We start from the raw sequence: 20,552 nt of genomic DNA on the forward strand, positions 1-20,552 counted from the left end.
CCTTTCTTCTTCTGAATACACTTTTTTTACACTAACTTCAAAACTTAAATGTTTGTCATAAAAAAACTTTTTTTGTTGTTTTTTTTTCTTCAGTCTAATCTGAAATTGACACTTTGTACCAGCAGGTGGCGCCACAGCAAAACTGAACTGTCACACACTGAACACGTAAAGGAGTCGAGCTTTAGTTTGTGGGCATCTGAGGTTAATTTTAATGAACTTTATGATTTATTTCTTGTTGATCTGTCAGGAATTCACGTTTCTTCATCTTCATCAGTCCACTCCAAACCCAGCTTCATGCCGTTTACGGCCCTGAAACCGTCGGGATCCATCGGTGCGTTCCTCACCTCTTCTCTCAGGTGTTTCTCAGGTGTCCCTCATCTGTGAATCATGTCTCCCTTCAGAATTGGCCTCCTCTCCCCCTCTGGCTTCAGACTCTAAAATATTTGGGACGCTCGTGTCCATCATTGGTGTGTATGTTCTTCTGCAAAGTTTGACGCTGAGCTTCCATGTTCCTAAATGACGTTGTGTTTGTCTGCAGTGCTGCTGAGCGTTCTTGTGTGTGTGGTGTGTTTCCTGGTGGCGATGCACCGACAGAAACGCTGCAGCAAAACTGTGATGCCTGGATGTCCAGAAGAGGACCAGGAGAAGCAGAGGAAGCAGGACGTGTCTGGGTCGACCGTCAGCCTCTCCTCAAAATCTTCTGAGCTCAGAGATCCAGAGGTGGCGTCCAGGAGATGTTTCAGTGGCGACCGAGCAAGGTCCGCCCATGCGGTGATCCTCACCGCTCCTTTCGGGGTTTCAGGAAGAGATCGGGTTACCCTCCAGGCTGAGACTGAGGGGTCGAGTGAGGTCGCTGCGAAGCCACAGGACAGAAAGCAAAACCCTGCATCCGTCACTGAGGTGGGACAAAATTACCTGGCCGGTCTCACCTTGATGGACGCTTTGAAGGAGCACGAGAGAGGAGAAGAGAGGAGAGACCTGGTGGAGAACCAGCAGCATCTTGGCATCAGCACAGACGTGGTCCCCTATCTGACCATCGGGAGGGGGCACAATAAACCCGGTCCTGACAAAGAGTCCTCTGAAGGTCTAAGTCCTCAGAGCAGGAAGGTCATGAGCAGGATCTCCACCTGGCCTCCAACTGCAGCCCAGTGGCAGGCAAGGTGCAAGAGGAAGAAGGAGGAAGAGGAGGATGAGGAGTTTGCTGTGTGGACGGGGGGAGCAGCTGAGGAGACTGTGAAGCAGACAAAGCCTCCTGCTGGGCCTGATCTTCACAGTGAAGAAGACCAGAACAATCAAAATGTAAGCCATCAGAAGGAGCTGCAGCAGGAAGAGGAGCTGCAGGAGGAAGAGGAGCTGCAGCAGGAAGAGGAGCTGCAGCAGGAAGAGGAGCTGCAGCAGGAAGAGGAGCTGCAGGAGGAAGAGGAGCTGCAGCAGGAAGAGGAGCTGCAGCAGGAAGAGGAGCTGCAGGAGGAAGAGGAGCTGCAGCAGGAAGAGGAGCTGCAGCAGGAAGAGGAGCTGCAGCAGGAAGAGGAGCTGCAGGAGGAAGAGGAGCTGCAGGAGGAAGAGGAGCCCTCTGAAAAAGCTGCAGGAGGAACCACTAATGGGATCAGGATAAAACGTCAGCAGACTTCCGCTGTGAAGTGGGCACACAGGAGCGGCAAAAGCTCCAAGGTTGAAGCTGCACCCGCCAAGCAGAGTGCGGCGAACACGGCTGCCGGCTCCAAAGCGCCCTCTGGTGGCACCACGCCGGATGACGAAACGCTGCTGTCCGGAAACGAGTACGTGTTCCTGAACTTGCTGCATGAGGTGGCGCACAACAACGGCCGCTGGACCCGGGAGAGGTGGAAGCAGACGAAACTGAACAAGCAGCGACTGGAAGGCACAAAAACCTGAGTACGCCTCTATTTCCCAGAATGCAGCACGCCTGCAAAGCCGTGTACTTATTGGTTGAAAATAAACTTTATAAACTGCAGAGCTTGAGCTTCTTTGTTAATTAACCAGGAAATGTGAAATTACTTATAACATTGTGCAAAGCAACAACATTAAAACCATTTTTATATTCTCTTTTGAACCCTTGTGCTGTCCTAGGCACTTTGACATTGGAAGTTGGGTCATCTAGACCCACTAGACAGTGCTCTGAACCTTTTTTCTTCAATGATTTGTGATCTTCACTGGTGTCCATGGATTACATGAAATCTTTTCACCTTTATCCACCTTTGTCATGGTAGGGAGAACACCTCAATGGAAGGGGGGGGGGTCATCTAAGATAGCACAAGGGTTAAACAAAAAGTTAGAAGGGTTTTCAGCGTATTTTACAAGAAAGAAAATTGGATCAGAAGTGTCGCCACCTAGTGGACACCAATGGACATAAAAAATTTACGCTGAGCTTTAAATTAGGTTCCAATTTTTCAGATCTTCAAATTAATACCCTAATCTATTTTTTAGAGAATCAGTATGGTATCCTTGATTGGACAATTTTAGTCGAACAAGAAATGTCAAGATGAGGTACGTAAGGCTTATTCAGGAAAGGTGGAACTTCTTTTCTGGCCTAAATGTTAGAACAAAAAATGTGTCGCCGTCTTGTGGACACTTATAGGCATTACACATTTCCACAGATCTTTTAGGAGCCTTTTTTCAGTGACTCAATGTGGCATCTTCATTAGGACAGTTTTTGTTTAAAAAATGCATATTTTAGCCATTCTAGATATTTTCCACTAGTATTTTTTGCAGCCCAAATTTTGCAAAAACATTTTTTTTTACTTTGCAAGAAAATGTTTACGGGTGTTGCCATCTAGTGGACACTTGTCTGCACTGCAAATGTCCACAGATCTTCTAATTCCAATTTCCACAGAAGAACCAATTTTTTTCAGAAAATCAACATGGCAACTTCAATAAGACAATTTTTGTTTAAAAAACAAATTTATAAATTAGATATTTGAAGATTTTACATGAAACTATCAATATTTCAGTCTCAATTGTGCAAATAATAATAATAATAAAAGTGTCGCCATCTAGTGGACATGCATGTGCATTACACATCATCACAGATCTTCAAATTAAGATACTTCTTTTAGAGGATTAATATGGTATCGTCAGTAAAAACAATGCTCCCTGCTAGCTTGCTGTCCCGGTGTGAACACAGGGGGCTACCGGCCGTTTACTGCCCGGTGTTTGAGCAAGCAGCGCCCCCTACTGGCACTATAGCATTAACGCAGACTGGATATTATTGGGAAAAGCATCTGGAGACAGAGACATCTCATCAGAAAAAGCGCTCACTTCTCCTGTTGCATTTATCCCTTGTTCTATCCTAGGCACGTTAACATTGGGAGTGGGGTCATCTAGACCCACTAGACAGTGCTCTGAACCTTTTTTCTTCAATGATTTGTGAACCTCACTGGTGTCCATGGATTACATGAAATCTTTCCACCTTTATCCACCTTTGTCATGGTAGGGAGAACACCTCAATGGAAGGGGGGGGGGGTCATGTAAGATAGCACAAGGGTTGAATGAAAAATAAAATAATCGAACAGAGAAAATGACTCGGGGCCGAGTTGTAATAATTCTTTCACACATCGTTAAGATTTTAATTGCCTGTAGTGACAACAACAATCAGTGCTTCTCTTTTTGCTTTATTGATTGGCCGCTGTATCTCAGTTTCGATTCTTGAGAAAACCGTAAATTCGTGTGATTGCAGTTATCTGCTGTTATACCATGGTCCGGGTGAATACTCGATTCTGATTGGCTGCTGGGTGTGCATTAACCCTTGTGCTATCTTATTAACCCTTACTTTAAATAGCTCGAACAGCCGTAAAGGAGGCAGAACTATCAGGAAATGTGACCGTGAGCTGATCGACCGACGTTCACCTGTGTTCACCTGTTCTGTGCTCTTATCTGTTCCGTTGCTCCAGTCAGTGGGGGCGGAGGAGCAAGTGAATATAAAGTCAAAAACTTAAACATGATTTTTTTTTTACAATCCACAAACAGAGTTACATTAAACGGAACCACAGAAATCTGGCAAAAAATGAATAAAACCCAAAAAGTAGGTCAACAGTGCATAAAAAGGCACAGCTGATGTAAATAAAGTGTAAAAGTCACTTGTGTTGGTTATCCTACAGAGCTGAAATAAAGACATCTCTCCTCAGTGTGTGTGGCTGCATGCAGCATTTATTTGTTCCTATCTGTGTGCAGAAAACACTTCCCATAATAAATAGTACAAAACAATTCAACATCTTGACAGAAAAAGTGAAGGTAAACATAATTTTGGTCACACTAAGACAACATGCACGTTTCCATTCCTATAAATAGGAGGTATTAAAGAAAGGGTCCGACTTGCAAGCATGTGTGTTTTTGTCTCACGTGGACGTAAATGTCCTAAATGTGCGACGTTTTGGAGTTCTTGGCAAGCTTGTATTGTCAGAAAACATGCGCTCTAGCGATAACATGCCCTGTTGGGTGTCTTAGACGTTTTCTGGGAGGTGCTGATGAAATCTCAGGATCTGAACAGATCGACAGAAGCTTTTCTCAGATCATCTCCTCCTGAGCTCATCTTCGCCTAAATCTCCTCCTCCAGATTTTGCGAACATCTACAGGTTCTGCCGAATTCCCGACCCGTCCCGTCTGTGAGGTTCTGCTTGGATGCTGCCCACGTGAGTGGGTTAAAGGGTCGTGTTGCTGCATACGTCACCGCAGAGCTTAGTGCAAAAACAGTTTCAAGTCCTTTTCACTTTCATGACACAAACCCGCAAACACTGTACAGCTACAAAAGAAACACTGGCAGAGAAGCACGTCACGTTCACCCTCTTCAAACTCAATTAGGAGAAACTTTTGTTTGGCGGGGGCAGAGACTTTCCTCACATTTTTTCTGAAGAAAAACATCCTGGTCCCACTTCATTTCACAGACAACTAGCAGCTCCTGCAAAGCCAACATGAGCTCATCAAAGCCATAAAAGCACGAAGGATTCCTGCCAATCAGAGAAAAAGTCAGCTGTTTTTTTTTTTTAACCGCCCTCTGCTAAATGAAAACTGAACGCAGGGATTCCAGTTCAACAAACACACAGCTTCACTTCAAAACACAAGAAATGTTGAAACATGAAACTAGAAGAAAGAATTTGTTTTCAGCTTGACTTCAGAAACAAACCTGGAAAACCAAGACGTCCCGTCCTCTGTCTGATGCTCGCTGCAGAATTAAAACTGTAGAACAGGAAGGCGAACAGGAAGGCGAGCGCTGAACAGACATTTTTAAAGATGAAACAAATGTTGGTGGAGTCTGAGAACGGTCACGGCGACGAGGGTCACCTCAGGTTTTTGGAGCAGCATCTGCATCACACAGCAGAACCGGACCTCCAGCCTGGACCTTTCACCAACTGAAAACCTTTAAGCCTCTTCAAAACAAAAAAAAAATCCTGCATCCAGCAAAATTATTGTCTCAAATAATTTCTCCAGACGTTTCAACAATGCTGTGTTTCTTAATACTCTCATCGTTTCCATCAGAGAATATTTCTGACCTGCAGATCCTTGGAGTAAAGGATCAATAATATTTCATCTACTGTTGTTTCATGAACTGGAGGAAACAGAAAACTCTCGCTCAGCATGAAAATCTGGATTCGTTTCCTTCTAAATCGCTCTGAAGGAAGCTTCCACAGCGGAATGAGCACAAAAATGCATGTGGTCAAAATTATGGAACCTGTGTAAACAAGCCAAGAACATTCCAGATAAATGACAGATAATATTGATGGACAGCAGTCAGATCTGGACTTCCTTTCTGACCCTCAGTGTGACGCTTTTCTCCATCTGAACGGTCCATCGAGAAGCAGCAGAACTAGAAAAATGAGACAAACGTGGAGCGAACGACATCGGAGGGAAAACCTCAACGGCCTTTTCCAACAAAGACCGTGGAGGACGGCTGCGTCCCGGGATGAGTTTGTGTGTCTTCAGAGACCATTGGTCCTGAAAGACGGGGGGAGGTGAGAGGCGCCGCAGACGAGGCTGCAGGGGAGCATCGCGGCGAGCCGGACGCCTGACCTACAAACCGAGAGCAGGAGCAGCTTCCAGGTCGCAGGTGAGTCAGCAGGGCTTGTTGAGGATGATGATGAGGAGGCCCTCTTCATGCATCCTTGGGGGCTGCATCAGGTCCCTCAGGACCCCCTCTGACGTCAGAGATACCACGGCCGCTCAGAGGTGAGTCTCGTCTCGGGTCTCGGCGCCAAAGTCCTGCTGGTTCCGGGTGCTGTGGGCCGGGCCCACCTGTGAGTCCTCTGGCATGTGTGCCAGCGGGTCGGGCCGGATGATGTATCTGCAAGGACAGAACCAGCACCATCAGAATCTCAGTTTCTCTTTTGCTTTTCGGAGATCTTGGATTTTAAAGCTTCTAAGCTGAAGCTGTTGACGTCTTTGACGCTGAAGCCTTCAGAGCGAAGGACTTTTTATTTCAGTCGGATTTTTCACACATGAATAAAGAATATTTACCATAATTGATGTTTTTTTTACATCTCCATCATTGAAAATGGAGGCAGATTTGTCAACTTACAATCTATGGACAGAGAAGACCTGCTAATCTTTTTGTTTGAAATCAAAACTCAACCAAATCCTGACTTTTTGTGAATCAGAAATCTTTTCCTTTCAGACTCTTTCTCTTTGGCGGCGAGGAGAAGAGCGCGCCCTCACACAATGTCGTTGAGCTCCAGCATGGTGTCGGGCGGAGGGTTGATGAGGACGTAGGACAGCGTGTTCTGGTGGTCGTTCATCTCGTCTGCGAACAGAGGAAGAGGAGAACTTCAGAGCGCCTCCGGAGCCCTCCTTCATCCTCCTCCTCCGTGAGTCTTCATCAGCCACAAAAGCAGGCCTCAGAAACTTCCCACACCTCCGTGAAGAAAAGCTGCTGCTGAAACTACCAACCAACGTTTATCCTGAGCAGAAACAGACGCTTATGGAAGGATATTTATGTTCACTTATTTATGTTGGAGTTGGAAGGAAAAAACTGTTTTCTCAGATCACATTTGTGCAATTTTAAGATCAATTTGAGGCTTTTATGTAACTTATTATTTTAAAAAGGATCAATTAGCATGATTTATTTATGATGCAAAACAAGCGAACAAATAAACTAAATAGGACATTTTAATAGCAAGAAGCAAAAATAAACCATTATTTAGAAACGTAAAAGGTTATTTTGAACAGAATTCACTTCTTTTTAACCAGCTGTTTGTCTGTTGAAGTCATTTTCAGGGATTTTGAATGTTTGGTTTGAAATCTATTGAGACGACCTTTCTTGTAATATTGGGCTATAAAATTAAATTGAACTGAATTGAATTCTATAAGCAGAAATGGAGGCCAAGCTTGACCACGCCCACAAGATTAAGGTACGTTTCTTCTTTCTGTCCTGTCATTTATTCATAATAGGTTCACGGTTTGACGTAAAAATAGCAAATCAGCGGCGGCTTTAACGTTTACTGATAAATTATTGGTCAAGGATTAACATTAAAAGGACTTCATTACTGTTTCTTAATTTATTTTGTGTTACACCATGGTTCGGGTGAATACTCGATTCTGATTGGATGCTGGGTGTGGATCTTTCCCATGGGTTGAATAAAGCATCAGTTCAGAGAGAAAGTTCTCCTCTTACCGCTTGTTTTTGTCCAAATGATGAAGCTAAAGGTTGTTTTAAAGAAGCCGGCGCAGTGATACGAAACATTTAAGCTAGCTGACCGGAACTTCTTTTTTCACCGTGCGCTTATCAGGTTTTAACGCACACCCAGCAGCCAATCAGAATTGAGTATTCACCCGGACCATGGTATAAAATGTAATAACGCACACTTCGTCTCCCATTAACCCTTACTTACCATAAATGAAAAAGTGTGGTATGATTAAAGTTTGATTTGAGATTCTTTGCTACATAATTTTTTTTTAAAAAGAATCCAGAGTTAACGTATAGTTTTTGGGACTGAAATAATCCTGCAATTTAAAGAGGATGACATGAAACAGCCCGTTGTGTGCGTTTGTGTGCGTCTGCGGTTCCTGCTTGTGTTCTGTGATAGACGGAGGACAGAAAGGAGGGCCGTGTGTTTCCATGACAACCCACCTGCTTGTGGCTCTTTACAAAGCCAGGCGGGGGGAGAGAGAGACAGAAGGGCTAGCCGTTACTGACAGGTGAACAGGTGTGTGTGTGGGGGGGGGGGGGGGGGGGCACATGCTGCCCGCCGACTCAAACGGGACCCCCATGCGCAGCTTCACATGCAGGCAGCGTCCGCGGCAACAACGTCCGGCCATTCCACACTGGACCAGCAGGGATGGTGAGGCCCGCAGGTTGCCATGCCAACAGACCCCAGCTCCCCCCCCCCCCCCCCCAACACCACCCCGAGGTGACATGTGACACACCCACAAAGAAGGAGAACATGCTCCAGCATCCGTCCAACTGGAACAAAAGGCGGAGCTACTGGGACCGAACAGAGAGTGAAGCAGAACCCATCGGCGCCGTGAGGGGGAAGAAGAAGTTCTGCTGCTGCACTTCAGGGTCTCACAGAACCTCCGTCACACTTTTGGATCTTCTACAGTTTTCACACTTTTTTGGTTAAACTATTCGTCCACAATCATTTTTTTTTTTAAATATTCTTCCGATTTTCCATCAGATGTCCGTTCCCGCTCTTAAAAAACCACAGCCGGATGCAGCAGAACGAAAGAACGGATCACCCATCCTATGGAACAGCAGATCTTGGTTCTGATGAAACTCCGAGCGCTTCTGCGTTCTGTTTGGATTTCTTTAGGGTTTTACAGCAAAAGTCGTATTTAATAATAAAAAAAAGTTTTCTGAATCAGAATGATTTTTGCATCAGTGATTTCTTAAACCTGAAGAGCCCAAGAACGATTTTCTTCTGGGCTTTTACAGTTAATTTGACAATTTATTCTGTTCATTTTGGGTAGCAGCAATTACCACCAGCCCCAAATAAAGAGATAAAAGTATAAAAAGAACTTTGACCCCGTGGTTTCTCCAGGGTCAAATATTTGGGTGCGCCTGATTTCCCCGACTCACTGGATGAATTCAATGATGAGTTCAGAACTAAAACTAGTTTTCTGGACTTCTCACTTCCTCTTTTTGCTTATTTTACTGACTTTGGTGAGACTGAGAGGTGAGAGGGTGAGAGTTTGTCAGCAGTTTTTATGACAGTGTAAACAGCACCAGTGACTGCCGCATGAGGTCGAAAGAGGTTTGGTGACATTTGTAAAGGTCAGAGGTCGGCAGAGAAGCCCGGCGGCGCAGAGCTCCGCCTTCCATCCACAGACACAATGCACCCCGCTTCACTCTGTAAGCCAGACTCTGATGCCCTGCAGGACTGGAGCCATTTGGGACGCCACCTCACGGGAACACAATGCAGCAAAGACCAGGAGGACAGAGATAACAGGGTGAGACGGTGAACGGTTGGCTGCTGCTCCACCACTGACTCTGGGAGGAAACAGGGCTGGGCGGCACCACAAAGATTTCAACTCTCTCCGTCAAACGTCCTGTTCTCTGGGGCGAACGCCGTGTTTTCTATTCAACTGAAGTTCCTCTGGGACGACAGAAGGCGACTTCTAAGCTGCCACATCGACTTCAATGACAGTGGTGTTTTTGACATGTTCTCGGGGCATTTTTCTGATAACACAGGACACTTTTTTTATGCAAATCGCTGTGAATCAGAACAAATTTTAAAGAATTATGTTTGAACAAGATGGGCGGGGCCACAAGCTCCCTGCTCCCCTCCTTTCTGATGCATCCACCTGCAGACAAATGGATCCATGAACGTCTTTGTTTTCCTGGTCTGAGCTGGAATCTGGATCCAAACCGGACGGCTGGATAGATCTGATGTTGCTCGTCATTTTCTCTTTGCACCGCTAATGTTAGCTTGGAGGAGTGATGGGCTGTGAGCTAGAGGGAGAACACGTATACAGATGGGCGATGGGAAGGGGGGCTTGATTGCTCTGCGCCAACAGTACCGCCCACAACTCAGGGGTGAATTTCCTGCTGCTCTGCAAAAACTTTATCTTAGAAAGTGGCACATTTTTTGGGAGATTTTGGCTAAAAATGGTTGAATGTTAATTAAAAGACCACGCTTAATTAATAATAAAGAAAATAGGTCAGAAGATGATGGGAGGGGGTCTTTTAACCCGTCGTGTACGAACTGAAAAAAATAAAAATAAAGCGAGAACGGTACCGTAAAGCAAAAAGCCGAGCTATAAAAGGGGAGAAAACGACCACTAACTACGAGCTGTAGACGCTTTCTAATACATCCAACACATAAAAACCCCGGATGTTTTGGCCTCGTCGCCCAGCCCTGGTAGGAACCACACATGAACACACACTCACACTCATGCAGAAGGGTTCAATAGTGGGATCAACCAGCTAACCTGCCGGCCTGGTCCCCTCTGAATACGGCTGCTCTGAAATGTCCTGCAACTCTAAGCAACGGCATTCACGGTTAACGTCAGTCCTCCTTTCTCCATTCAACATTAGTCTACAAAATCATCTGCTGCAGATCTGATGCCCTGCAGGTCGTCCCTGGATGCTGGTGAAAGGATCGGCTCCTTTCTCTAAAGATGGACGGAGCCACTCGACAGTTGGATGTTAATGAGACACAAACGGCACACAAGTTACCTTGTAAATATCCTAGATTAACCCGATTCATGACATCGCTGGCTGTGAGGTTAGAGACATCCTCTACGGGCCCAAGGGATGGGGGGGAGAAGAAAAAGAAGAAAGAGAAGATCAAGCAGACGCAGAACACAGGATTTCAAACAGCACTTGAGAAAGTGGAAGCAACGCAAAGAAGCCATGCAGAGCGGTGAGCACAGAATCCCCGCCAGACGATGGGCTGGTCTCCGGTCACGGCACGCCGTCCCATGACCGCGCTCACCGTGGAGGGGGATGCTGTGGAGCGTCAGCACACAGAAGCGAAGCGAGAAGGACGTGATGGAATTCCACGTTGGATCTTCATTCACGCTGAGTTTGTGGAACGATCCCACGGACTGGATGAGGGTCTCTAATGAGTGTGCTGTCACTTCAGAGGAAGTGAGATGAAACCAAACGGTTTGAACACAGAGGATGCTAGCACAGCAGAAACACCTGAGCTGGTTGAGAAGAACCTCAGAGAGCAACGACGAAACAAAAACATTAGAATTACAAATCCTGGAAAGAAACGATTCCTAAACGGCTGCTACCAGAAAACTGTTTAAGGAGCAAAAACAGCGTTTTTACACAAATGATGACGTCATAGCAAAGTGGTAGACCTTTTCTTTCTTTCTTTTAATGACTCATAGGAACTTCTATGAGCAAAAGACTAAGACTAGTGCGGGCCTGTCCATTGGATTTTAACCCAATTCAGAAACATGCTCGCCTTTTTTTATTTATTTTTTAAAACGCCAAATATGATGTCACCCATTTGCTGAAGTAAAAATGTAAAACGTTTTATGAAGGCTATTTATTACAACTGAGTTTTAGGGCCACCCAAAAAAAACAAGTAAAATTACGAGATTTGAAGTCATAGATTTATGAGAAAAAAACTACGAGAGTAATCCTTCAGCTGTCCTAAGCACGTTAACATTGGGAGTTGGGTCATCTAGACCCACTAGACAGTGCTCTGAACCTTTTTTCTTCAATGATTTGTGATCTTCACGGGTGTCCATGGATTACATGAAATCTTTCCACCTTTATCCACCTTTGTCATGGTAGGAGAACACCTCAATGTAAGGGGGGGGGGGGGGGGGGTCATCTAAGATAGCACAAGGGTTACAGTGGAGGTGAGCATACAGTGCAGCAGCAGGTGAACGCCGCGCAGCAGCAGAGCAGACCCACTAAACTCAGCTGAACAGGTGAGCTGAATGTTTATTGATAACGTTCCAAATGTTTGGAAGCTCATTTGTTTGATTTATGATTTATTAATGTTTTATTTATTGATGGGGGGTTTGCAGGATCTCTGCAGCCGTTGATGAAGATGTCGGTGTCCCTGCAGATGTCCACCTTCATCCTTTCTTCCTCCACCAAAGACCAGATCTCTACGTCTGTGTGACGCTTTCGTCTGAGGAGGAGGAGCACTTTTTTGGCATTTTCTATGTTCTAATGCTAATATAACAGATTATTTTCATTCATCTTTGTTGTTTCATGTTGAAATGGAACGTTTCATCTAGAGGAGGCGGCGTATGGAACACTGTTTACACTTTGGTGTTCTGCGCATGACAGGTTCATGACGTGATGAGACAAAAGGACTTCAGGTTATGTGGATGAAAAGGAAAATAAAGGCTGCAGTGGTCCTCTACACCCAAACGTGTCTCTGAGCTCCTTATTTTACAGATGACACTCTGCTTTCCCAACACCGAACCCCAGAACGCCGTCTACACTGAAAATAATCTGATTTTGAGTCACCAAAAGGTTCAGAATTTCTTTGCTTTTAAAGAAATAAAGCTTCACAAAAGGCTCCACATCTTTCATTTTAAACTAGGCTCTGATAAACTGACAGCGTTGGAGTTTTTTCCTCATTAATCTACAACTATTTGTCTCGCAAATTTAAGACTTAAAAGTCATAATTTAAAAAAAGAAAATGGTTGGTAAACTGGCCCCAAAATTCTGTCGTAATTTATAAATCTGTGTTCCGATGATAAAAAAGTAAATCTGAGCATAGTTTTTTCCCAATGACAAATCATTCTAACGCAATCCATTGTGGTCTGCATTCGACAACCTAGTCCGCGTGTTGCTGGTTTTCGGACACCGCCAAAAAATGGCGAACGCCCTGGATAGTGACGTCAGTCTGAGACGTACTGTTCAGGAGACACAATCAAAAAAGCTTAAAACGTGTTGATCAAGAGCGATATACCAATGCAGATCAAATGTCAGCTCTCTAGCTGAAGGAGTTTCAGAGGTCAGGCTGAAGGCAACAGCACGTTTCGCAGCGCCACCCATTGGCTTCAATGTTATTAAGGCCGGGTTGACCTGTTGAAGGTCAACGGAAAGGCCCCCCATTGGTGTTTTTCTGGTTCAGGTCCCCCAGCCGGGACTTGAACCGAGGCCCTTCTTACTGTGAGGCAAAAGCTCTGACCTGTGGTGGTCTAACTACGGTAAATACCAACATTTATAAAGATTGGCCTAAGAATGTAATACAGGAGCTAAAAGAATGAAACATTGAATCCAAAACAACGGGAAATCCAACACGACGAAGTGTTTCTATGATTTGCTGCTCTCTTCACAGCACACTCAGTCAGGTTGAAGTCAACCAGCTCCATGGTTTCTGCCTCTGAGCTGCAGTTTTACCTGCGGCTTCAGTCAACTCCTATCAACAGCACGCCACGTTCATGAAAAGTATGAAGATCAAAGTTGAAAAAGTTGCCTCTTTCAACTCGTTGCTGAAAGCGGATGCGATGGCGAGCCATGGGCGCGCCGTCCCACTAACCGTATCCCACGGTGGGCAGCCCCAGGTGCTTCATGCGGTTTTTGACCAGCTCGGACAGCTCCTGGCGCTCGGAGCGCCGGTAGAGGTTGTGTCTCTGCTGCGATATGCGCTCTGCCCTGCTCCCTGGCTTGTTGCTCTTCCTGCTCAGCCGCCGCGCCCACTGCATGCTCTTCTTCCTCAGCAGGGGGTGGTCCGACTGGTCACTTGTGGTGGAGTTCCTCTGAGCCTTTTTTTTCCAGGAGTCTCCTCGCTCACGGAGCTCCTCGCCCTGGTCCACGTTGACCGACACCTGCGACTGTAAGCCGGAAACAGCAACGTGAGCATGAAAACGGAAAAACGCACTTTCATAGAAAAATGGTGGACTTTCACTGCAATGCATAATTCACTTTTTAGTTATCTTAGGCATTGTTTGTTTATCTTTGAGTCTTGATTGGCCTGCTGGGGGGTTTTGGTTCGCAGAGAGGACGTACAGGTGATGCCGTCGTACGGTGCCCTCACGCCACACTCTGGTCATCACTGAGGTGCGAGCTCTGACCCCTTTCTGACCGCATGAGTGCTGCACGTGTATAAAAAACCCATGGGATGCACACACAAACAACGATTTGGCTTTCTAATTTTCTCTTTTCTCCGTGCGTTTCGGGCCTCTGTGGCCGTTTAAGGGTTCTACAAACAAGATTTGCGTCCATTAAATGCGTGATGAAATTTTGAACAACATAGAGACGTATGGATGGCATCCATTTTAATTCGCTTGAGAATTAATCACGGAGGAGGAATCGATAATTGCAGTTTGTGTCCGGCGGGAATTCTTTGACCCAAAGTCTTTCATTTATTGGAATAGAGCTGTGGAAGAACAACTCATTTTACCTTTTTCGACACGGAGTGAACACAGTATCCCTTGTGCTATCTTGTGGGGTCCAGACGACCCCACTCCCAACGTGCACGTTGGGAGTGGGGTCGTCTGGACCCCACAGGATGGCACAAGGGTTATGCTAACCACATGCCCGCTGGGAACTTAGCAAAAATGTCCAGTGACATGCAAGAAGCGCCCACATGAACAGAACTAACGGGTTAGACATTTTGTCGTTCAACGTTGCAGAGCAAAATCTGGGCGACTGCAGATCTGTTGTTCTGTGAAGTCATTTTAAGTTAAAGGTCATACCATTCAAACAAGCCGACAGCTCCTTAAATCAAACCTTGAAATGGTTTGATTTTGCAAAAAAAGATGGATTTTTTCTTTAAAGGCAGACTTTAAAGCGAAGTGAAGAGCCGCTGGATCTTACCTGCTTTTTAATTTCCTTGGCCTGAAAAAAAAAAGACAAAAGAAACACCCAAGACAGGAAAAGGTAATGAAAGATGGGGGCATCCAAAGCGAAGAAAAGCATTTCTAAAGCTCCAAAACCTGCATCTAAAATGGTAAATATGTTGTTTTTACCATTTTATGTTTCGAGGTTCAAAGCAGGAAATTAATTCGAGCAAGCAACTTCTAAAAACTTGCGAAGTTTTTCATTGAGAAAATTAGGAATCGGGCAAGAATTTACCTGCAAGTGGAATATTGCATTTCAGTATTTTATGAGCAAATGATCAAAGAATGGCGATTCAAAGATAAAGCACTTAATAATAATAATAATAATAATAAATAAGAATAATGAAAACTGGAAAAAAAATGGGACTGGTGTGATAAGAGAAAAGGAAAAGAACGTCAGGGATCAGAGGTCAACATCTTGCCTCAGAGGTCGAGAACATGTGTGATTCGGTGCGGTAGATCCCGATGGGGATTTCTGCGCTGGAGGAGCAGAACTTCTGGAAGAGTCTGCCGTAGGTTCTGATCCACAGGTCCTCCTCTGTGATTTTCATCTGAGGATGGAGAACAGAGATCAGGCCGTCGGCGCGAGCAAGCGTTCCCACGGATGTGGAAGCCCTCCCACGTACCACACACAGGTAACCGGAACCCGGCGTGGTGTCCAGGCCGAGCAGAAGTCGCATGATGGCGATCACAAAATCCTTGACGAATGACTGTCACAGGAGAGAGAATTAAGATGCAGACGAATACGGTAAAAACCAATCATGTGGAGACGGATGAGGTCACAGAGCTGATTGAACGTCTCCCACCTGGTAGAGCAGCGTGTCCAGCATGCTGATGCTGAAGACTCGGCCTGCAGCGAACGGCAGGCGGAACATGAAGGCCAGGTTGGAGCCCTTATCACGCTCTATCTGGAAAAAGCAGAAAGAAATGTTTGTAACCAACATTTCCTCTGTTTGTATGTAAGAGCAAATGTGTCAAATACCTTCTCCAGTTTGGACAGTGCGAGCGAGTAGCAGTCCTTTGCTCGGAACTGCATGAACCTCATGTTGGATGGATGTGTGAGCTCTGTGATGATGCTCAAGCTGGGGAACAGCCTGAGTCGAGATAAAAAGAGAAGGATGTTGAGGAGGCGGAGACAAATGCCTTTCATCCAGCGTACTAAATAAGTGGGCTGCGTCGACACTTTGGCACGGGTGCTTTGTCTTTGAGATAAGCTCATTCTTTGTGCAGGCGAGGAACCATAATTCCTCAGATATGATGCTCATCCCATAAATGTAGAAGGTCACTTCAGAGCTGCACTGGCAACAACAAATAAATGGGATTTCCAATCCATCTGTCACCTGAACATGGTCTGGACGTTGACGATGGTTTTGGCGTCCGCCATGTAATCTTCCTCTGCGCTCATGGTGCTTTCCTTGTCCACAACCACCAGGTTGTCAGCGTAGATTATCCCACACTGGAGCAGGTTGTCCAAACTGGCACATTAAAAGACAGATCATGAAATAATGAATGACAGAATACGACAAACACAACTTTTCAAGGTCAACAACAGTTGCAGCCGTGGGCTTTAGTTTTTAGGACCTTAAAAAATTAGAGATGCAGATAATTCACATCTAGCTTAATGTGCAAAATCAGCCCCCCCCGCATTACATTTACATCTCCTCCACTTTTCTGGCATAAAGTCTTAAAGACAGTCAGAGATATATAAAAGTGAGAAAGGTTTGCTCAGAGATCTCAGATGATGTTTATGGTCAAAAATAACATTTCTATGGGGGTTTTATCTGCTCAACATCACACAGCGTTTGTAACACAACAAGTTATATAACGAATCAGGATTGCAAAAATACTAACAAATATGTATTTCAAAGGCTAAAATGGAAGTAAAAATACTTAAAGATTACTAAAAGATTAGGAAGAAAGGGATAAATGTACTTTCATCTGAAATATGTTTACTGTTAAGCACAATTCAGCCAGTGGTGTTTCAAAACGCCAACAAAAAACCAAACTTTAACCAGATCTTTACAAAAACTCTAGATTTCTACAAAACGTCAATCAGAACTTCTCAAAAAGTTATCAAGATTTTCTTAAAATGTAACCAGATCTTTACAATAACAAGATTATTATAAAAACATTAACCAGATCTTCTCAAAAAGTTAACTAAATGTTCACGGATCAACTCCTCCAACAAACATTATACACAAGTTTGTAAAGTATGTTTCATTTTCTTCTGCAGAAATAATCACTATAATGTTAATATAATAATAATAATTCATTTGTATTTTCGTCTGTCACTCCTGGTTATTCCTACAGACTCCCTATGTTTAGTTAAGTTTTGTTAGAGGATAAGATAAATAATAAAATAAATTATTCATAGTGCAAACACATTAGAAAAAAACAAGTACAATAAAAAAAAGCCATTTAAAATAAAATGATAAAATAAATAGCATCAGTTAAAAACATTGCAGCTTCCAATACAATGTTGTAAATGAAGAACATTGGATCTAAATTCATTGACATTTAAAGAATTTAAAAATTAAGACGACATGAGAAATCTTCCATAACAGTTTCCCCTGTTGAGTCAGGGTGCATAAATATCATTACTTTTTCAAATCTCCATGACAACAGCAGTTTACACTGTCGAGCATCTCCCGTCTTTAGCTCTCAGGATCAGGATGACCGTTTAAAAGGTGAAGACAAACACGAACTGGCCGATTCCTTTGTGAACACAGACGACGTACTTATCAATGGTTCCAGCCATGAAGTAAACCATGGGAAAGCAGCAAATGGCCTCCAGGAAGTGGTTGTCCGGCCTGCAGAACGCGGAAAAGGAGAATGGAGAACTAATAACCGTCCCAAAACCCAGAGACAAATTACAACATGTTTAAATAAATCCCTGAAGTTTGCTCCCTGACGAGGTTTGGGACTGGAGTCGGCTCCGGAACACGAGGGAAATCAATATTTAATTCCTCTATGCAATAGTAGGATGCACAAAAAGTGGTTGCTATGGAGACGCCTGAGGTTGCCACTTGGCCAGTTCTCCCAGCTGTGTGTGTGTGTGTGTGTGTGCAGTTTATTTTCTCACCACAAGTTCACCAGAACACACAGAAACACACAATTATTCAAGAAAGAAACAGGCTGTTATTAATTTAACAGTCATTTCACTTTAAAAGAGCACAAAACTCTAACGCAATTTGTAATAACAAAAAAAACATGATGTTCATTAAGTTTGATTTCTTTAGTTTGTCGGGCAATTTTTTTATGAAGAAAACAATATGTTGTTTTAGTGAAAGCAAATTAAGCTAGTTAGTTAATTTACTCTTTAACAAACAATCTCTGATGGAGACCACAAAAACATCCAGCAAAAATAATGATAAATACAAAACAGAGCATTTTATGTTGAACATGTTATATAAGCTTGTGCATTAACACATATTTACTGTTTGCTATGCAGTATAGCATAGATTTGGATCACTTCACGGGTTAAAAAGGACAAAGATCAGGCTGAAAGAGTGGCCGACTGACTCACGGGTAGTCCAGCAGCAGCACGATGGGGTTGAGCTCCTTCCTGGGCCGATAATAAGCACGTAGAGGGACTATGAAGTTGTACAAACCATTTCCAGCCATCTCTGCAGACACTATAATCAGCTTATTCTTGAAGCCGTACGCCTTGGCATCCTCAAAGCTGTTATGTGTGCAGCCCTGCGTGGAGACAGAAATCATCAGTCTGGGAGTTTCTGTTGTCCTAAATAACTATCACTTTCTGCTTCATCTAGAAAAAAAATGATGGAGACAGGTGGGGTTATATAAATCTAACGCGTCCGTCTTTGACTCACCTTATCGAGGCGAAGGCAGCAGAAGGGAGCTTTCTGTGGAAGGAGGTGGCACAGCGTTGGAGAGCTGCCGATGTACGGGGAGTTTGGAGGGTAACCCTTCACAAACCTAGCAGGTTCAGAAACAGGATCACAATCACTTGCATGACCAAACAAGTTATTAAAATCTTGAGAGAAGGGATTGGCAGTCAGCAAAAACCGTTTGAGACCATTTTCCTTTGTGATTAGTTACATAAAGCTCAATAGAAATAAAGTTTGAGGGGAACTCAAGGAGCAGCTCTTAAATCACAGCACTGATAAGTGATCAGCTGCTTCTCACGGCCATCTTGTTAATGGGCGGGAACCGACACCGTTACGGTCAATCACTCCTCAGCAGCAGCAGATTTATGACTCTCCCCCTTTTCTACCTATCTTTTGTTGACAGAAACTCCATCTCATGCTCCGTTACGGCTCAGGCCATAATTCTGACTTTTATCTTTTAACTTTTGGATTGTGTTTTCTGTCTCTGTCTTCTTTTATATCTTTGTCTTTTTTCCCTGCAATCTTTCATTGCAGACGTTCCTTCATTGTACTGTCCATCTCATCCCATCGGCATGGCAGAATTAAAACCCTTATCTTCTATGAGACCCACCAAGCTGGCAAAGACCAGAGCTGACAGTTATTCTGTGTTTACACAGACGTTGGTTTCCGTAACGTTTGGTTATTTTTAGTAAAAAGTTGTTTTGTTTTTTTACTTCCATCACATTACTCCTGTTACTGGGGTCTTTGTGAGAGTTTTTAAAACATTTTTTTTTTTTTTTTTTACCTTCATGTTGCTTACACTGACAGTCTCATTAACAAACAAAATTTGCATCATTTGTATTTTATTGTTGCATTTTATTATTACAGTCCCTTCAATCAAATTTGAGTGAATCCTATTTCTAACTTTCACTACGTCACTTCACTCTAATGACACAAGTTCAACGGGAAACGTGTCTTTAAATAGTTGTAAAACTGGTTCTATGTTGTATTCTTTGATAATGTCACTGTCATGGCCAGCTACCATCCATTCACCACATGATGGCTCTGTGGGACTCTTTGTCCCTCTGCAGTTTCCTGCAGAGCGAGCCGTCATCGCCACTCAAGCAGAATGAAGATGACTCAAGCAGAATGTCCTGTGGTGGCTGAAGCTGGCAGATTAGGAGGATCATCAACATGTCCAGTGTTTCAAGAACTCCCTGATGTTGGGGACAGGTGCTGCTCAAAAGCATTTTTTGCTTTCAGTGATTTAATTTCACAAAAGCTGCAAAGAACAAGTTCAGAGATCCTCAGATCTCAACTGTTTCTGGTTAACTTAAAGAGCAGCGGTACAGAGAGGATGAAATGAGAAGTGCTGGCCCCCCACCCCACATCCATCACTGCCACTGTGCAGCTTACAGCATCATGACACCCTCATTCCATGCTTAGTTCAAAGCCATCCATCTCTCCCTCTACAACAACTGAGGCATGAAACAGGAGAGGTGAGCTCAGTCCCACTGAAAGCAGACAACATCCCCACATTAGAAACAGCTGAGCTCTGCGGAGCTCCTCGCCACTTACTCTGACCCTACAGAGCCTTCCTCGTCTGACTGGTTGGTCTCGTCCTCTGACTGATCGCTGAGTAGATCGCAGGGCAGAATGGCGGTGGAGTCTGCGATTTCAAGGACAGGTGCGATGCTGGGCCTTCTGCTTCCGGCGCCGTTCTCTGCAGGGACAGCCAGCTTGCTGCTCTCCTCTGGAGGATCGGGGTGCTGGAGATCGATGGCCACAGTCCCTACAAAAATGAAGCCCGACCAACCATCAGGCAGCAGCGGGTGACTTATAGGAAACCTCGTGCCATCGCAAGCCGATGTACATGTTAGGAAAGAGAGGATTTGTTCAGAATGTGTTTGGCTCCTGGGATGATATAAATGCAACCTCAGTTTTTCAAACTGTGCAGAAAAAAAAAGGTTCAAATGGTAAAAGCTTCAATTAGATTAGAGCGAGCGCCCCTTC

The 20,552-nt window shown here is 44.3% G+C and overlaps 1 protein-coding gene across 15 annotated transcripts in view; it reads right to left on the bottom strand.

Annotated features, from left to right (window-relative positions):
* Window positions 1-4,138: 4,138 nt before the first annotated feature.
* Window positions 4,139-20,552, bottom strand: part of LOC101174597 (potassium channel subfamily T member 1) — a 67,788-nt gene continuing 51,374 nt past the window's right edge. For 6 of the 15 annotated variants that reach the window (XM_020705670.2, XM_020705667.2, XM_020705675.2 and 3 more), the window contains 16 exons: window positions 20,118-20,331; window positions 18,543-18,648; window positions 18,236-18,408; window positions 17,448-17,519; window positions 16,050-16,184; window positions 15,692-15,803; window positions 15,516-15,617; window positions 15,336-15,419; window positions 15,132-15,260; window positions 14,687-14,707; window positions 13,407-13,701; window positions 10,622-10,684; window positions 10,375-10,425; window positions 8,075-8,086; window positions 6,664-6,748; window positions 4,139-6,292 (listed from right to left, as the gene is read on the bottom strand). In XM_020705670.2, the coding sequence (XP_020561329.1) occupies window positions 6,172-6,292; window positions 6,664-6,748; window positions 8,075-8,086; window positions 10,375-10,425; window positions 10,622-10,684; window positions 13,407-13,701; window positions 14,687-14,707; window positions 15,132-15,260; window positions 15,336-15,419; window positions 15,516-15,617; window positions 15,692-15,803; window positions 16,050-16,184; window positions 17,448-17,519; window positions 18,236-18,408; window positions 18,543-18,648; window positions 20,118-20,331 (1,775 nt within the window). In that variant the 3' untranslated portion in view covers window positions 4,139-6,171. The remainder of the gene's footprint in view (window positions 6,293-6,663; window positions 6,749-8,074; window positions 8,087-10,374; window positions 10,426-10,621; window positions 10,685-13,406; window positions 13,702-14,686; window positions 14,708-15,131; window positions 15,261-15,335; window positions 15,420-15,515; window positions 15,618-15,691; window positions 15,804-16,049; window positions 16,185-17,447; window positions 17,520-18,235; window positions 18,409-18,542; window positions 18,649-20,117; window positions 20,332-20,552) is intronic. The other 9 variants (XM_020705672.2, XM_020705683.2, XM_020705680.2 and 6 more) reach the window with 7 other exon arrangements.

The sequence above is a fragment of the Oryzias latipes genome, chromosome 9, assembly GCF_002234675.1.
Source record: "Oryzias latipes chromosome 9, ASM223467v1".
Taxonomy (NCBI): domain Eukaryota; kingdom Metazoa; phylum Chordata; class Actinopteri; order Beloniformes; family Adrianichthyidae; genus Oryzias; species Oryzias latipes.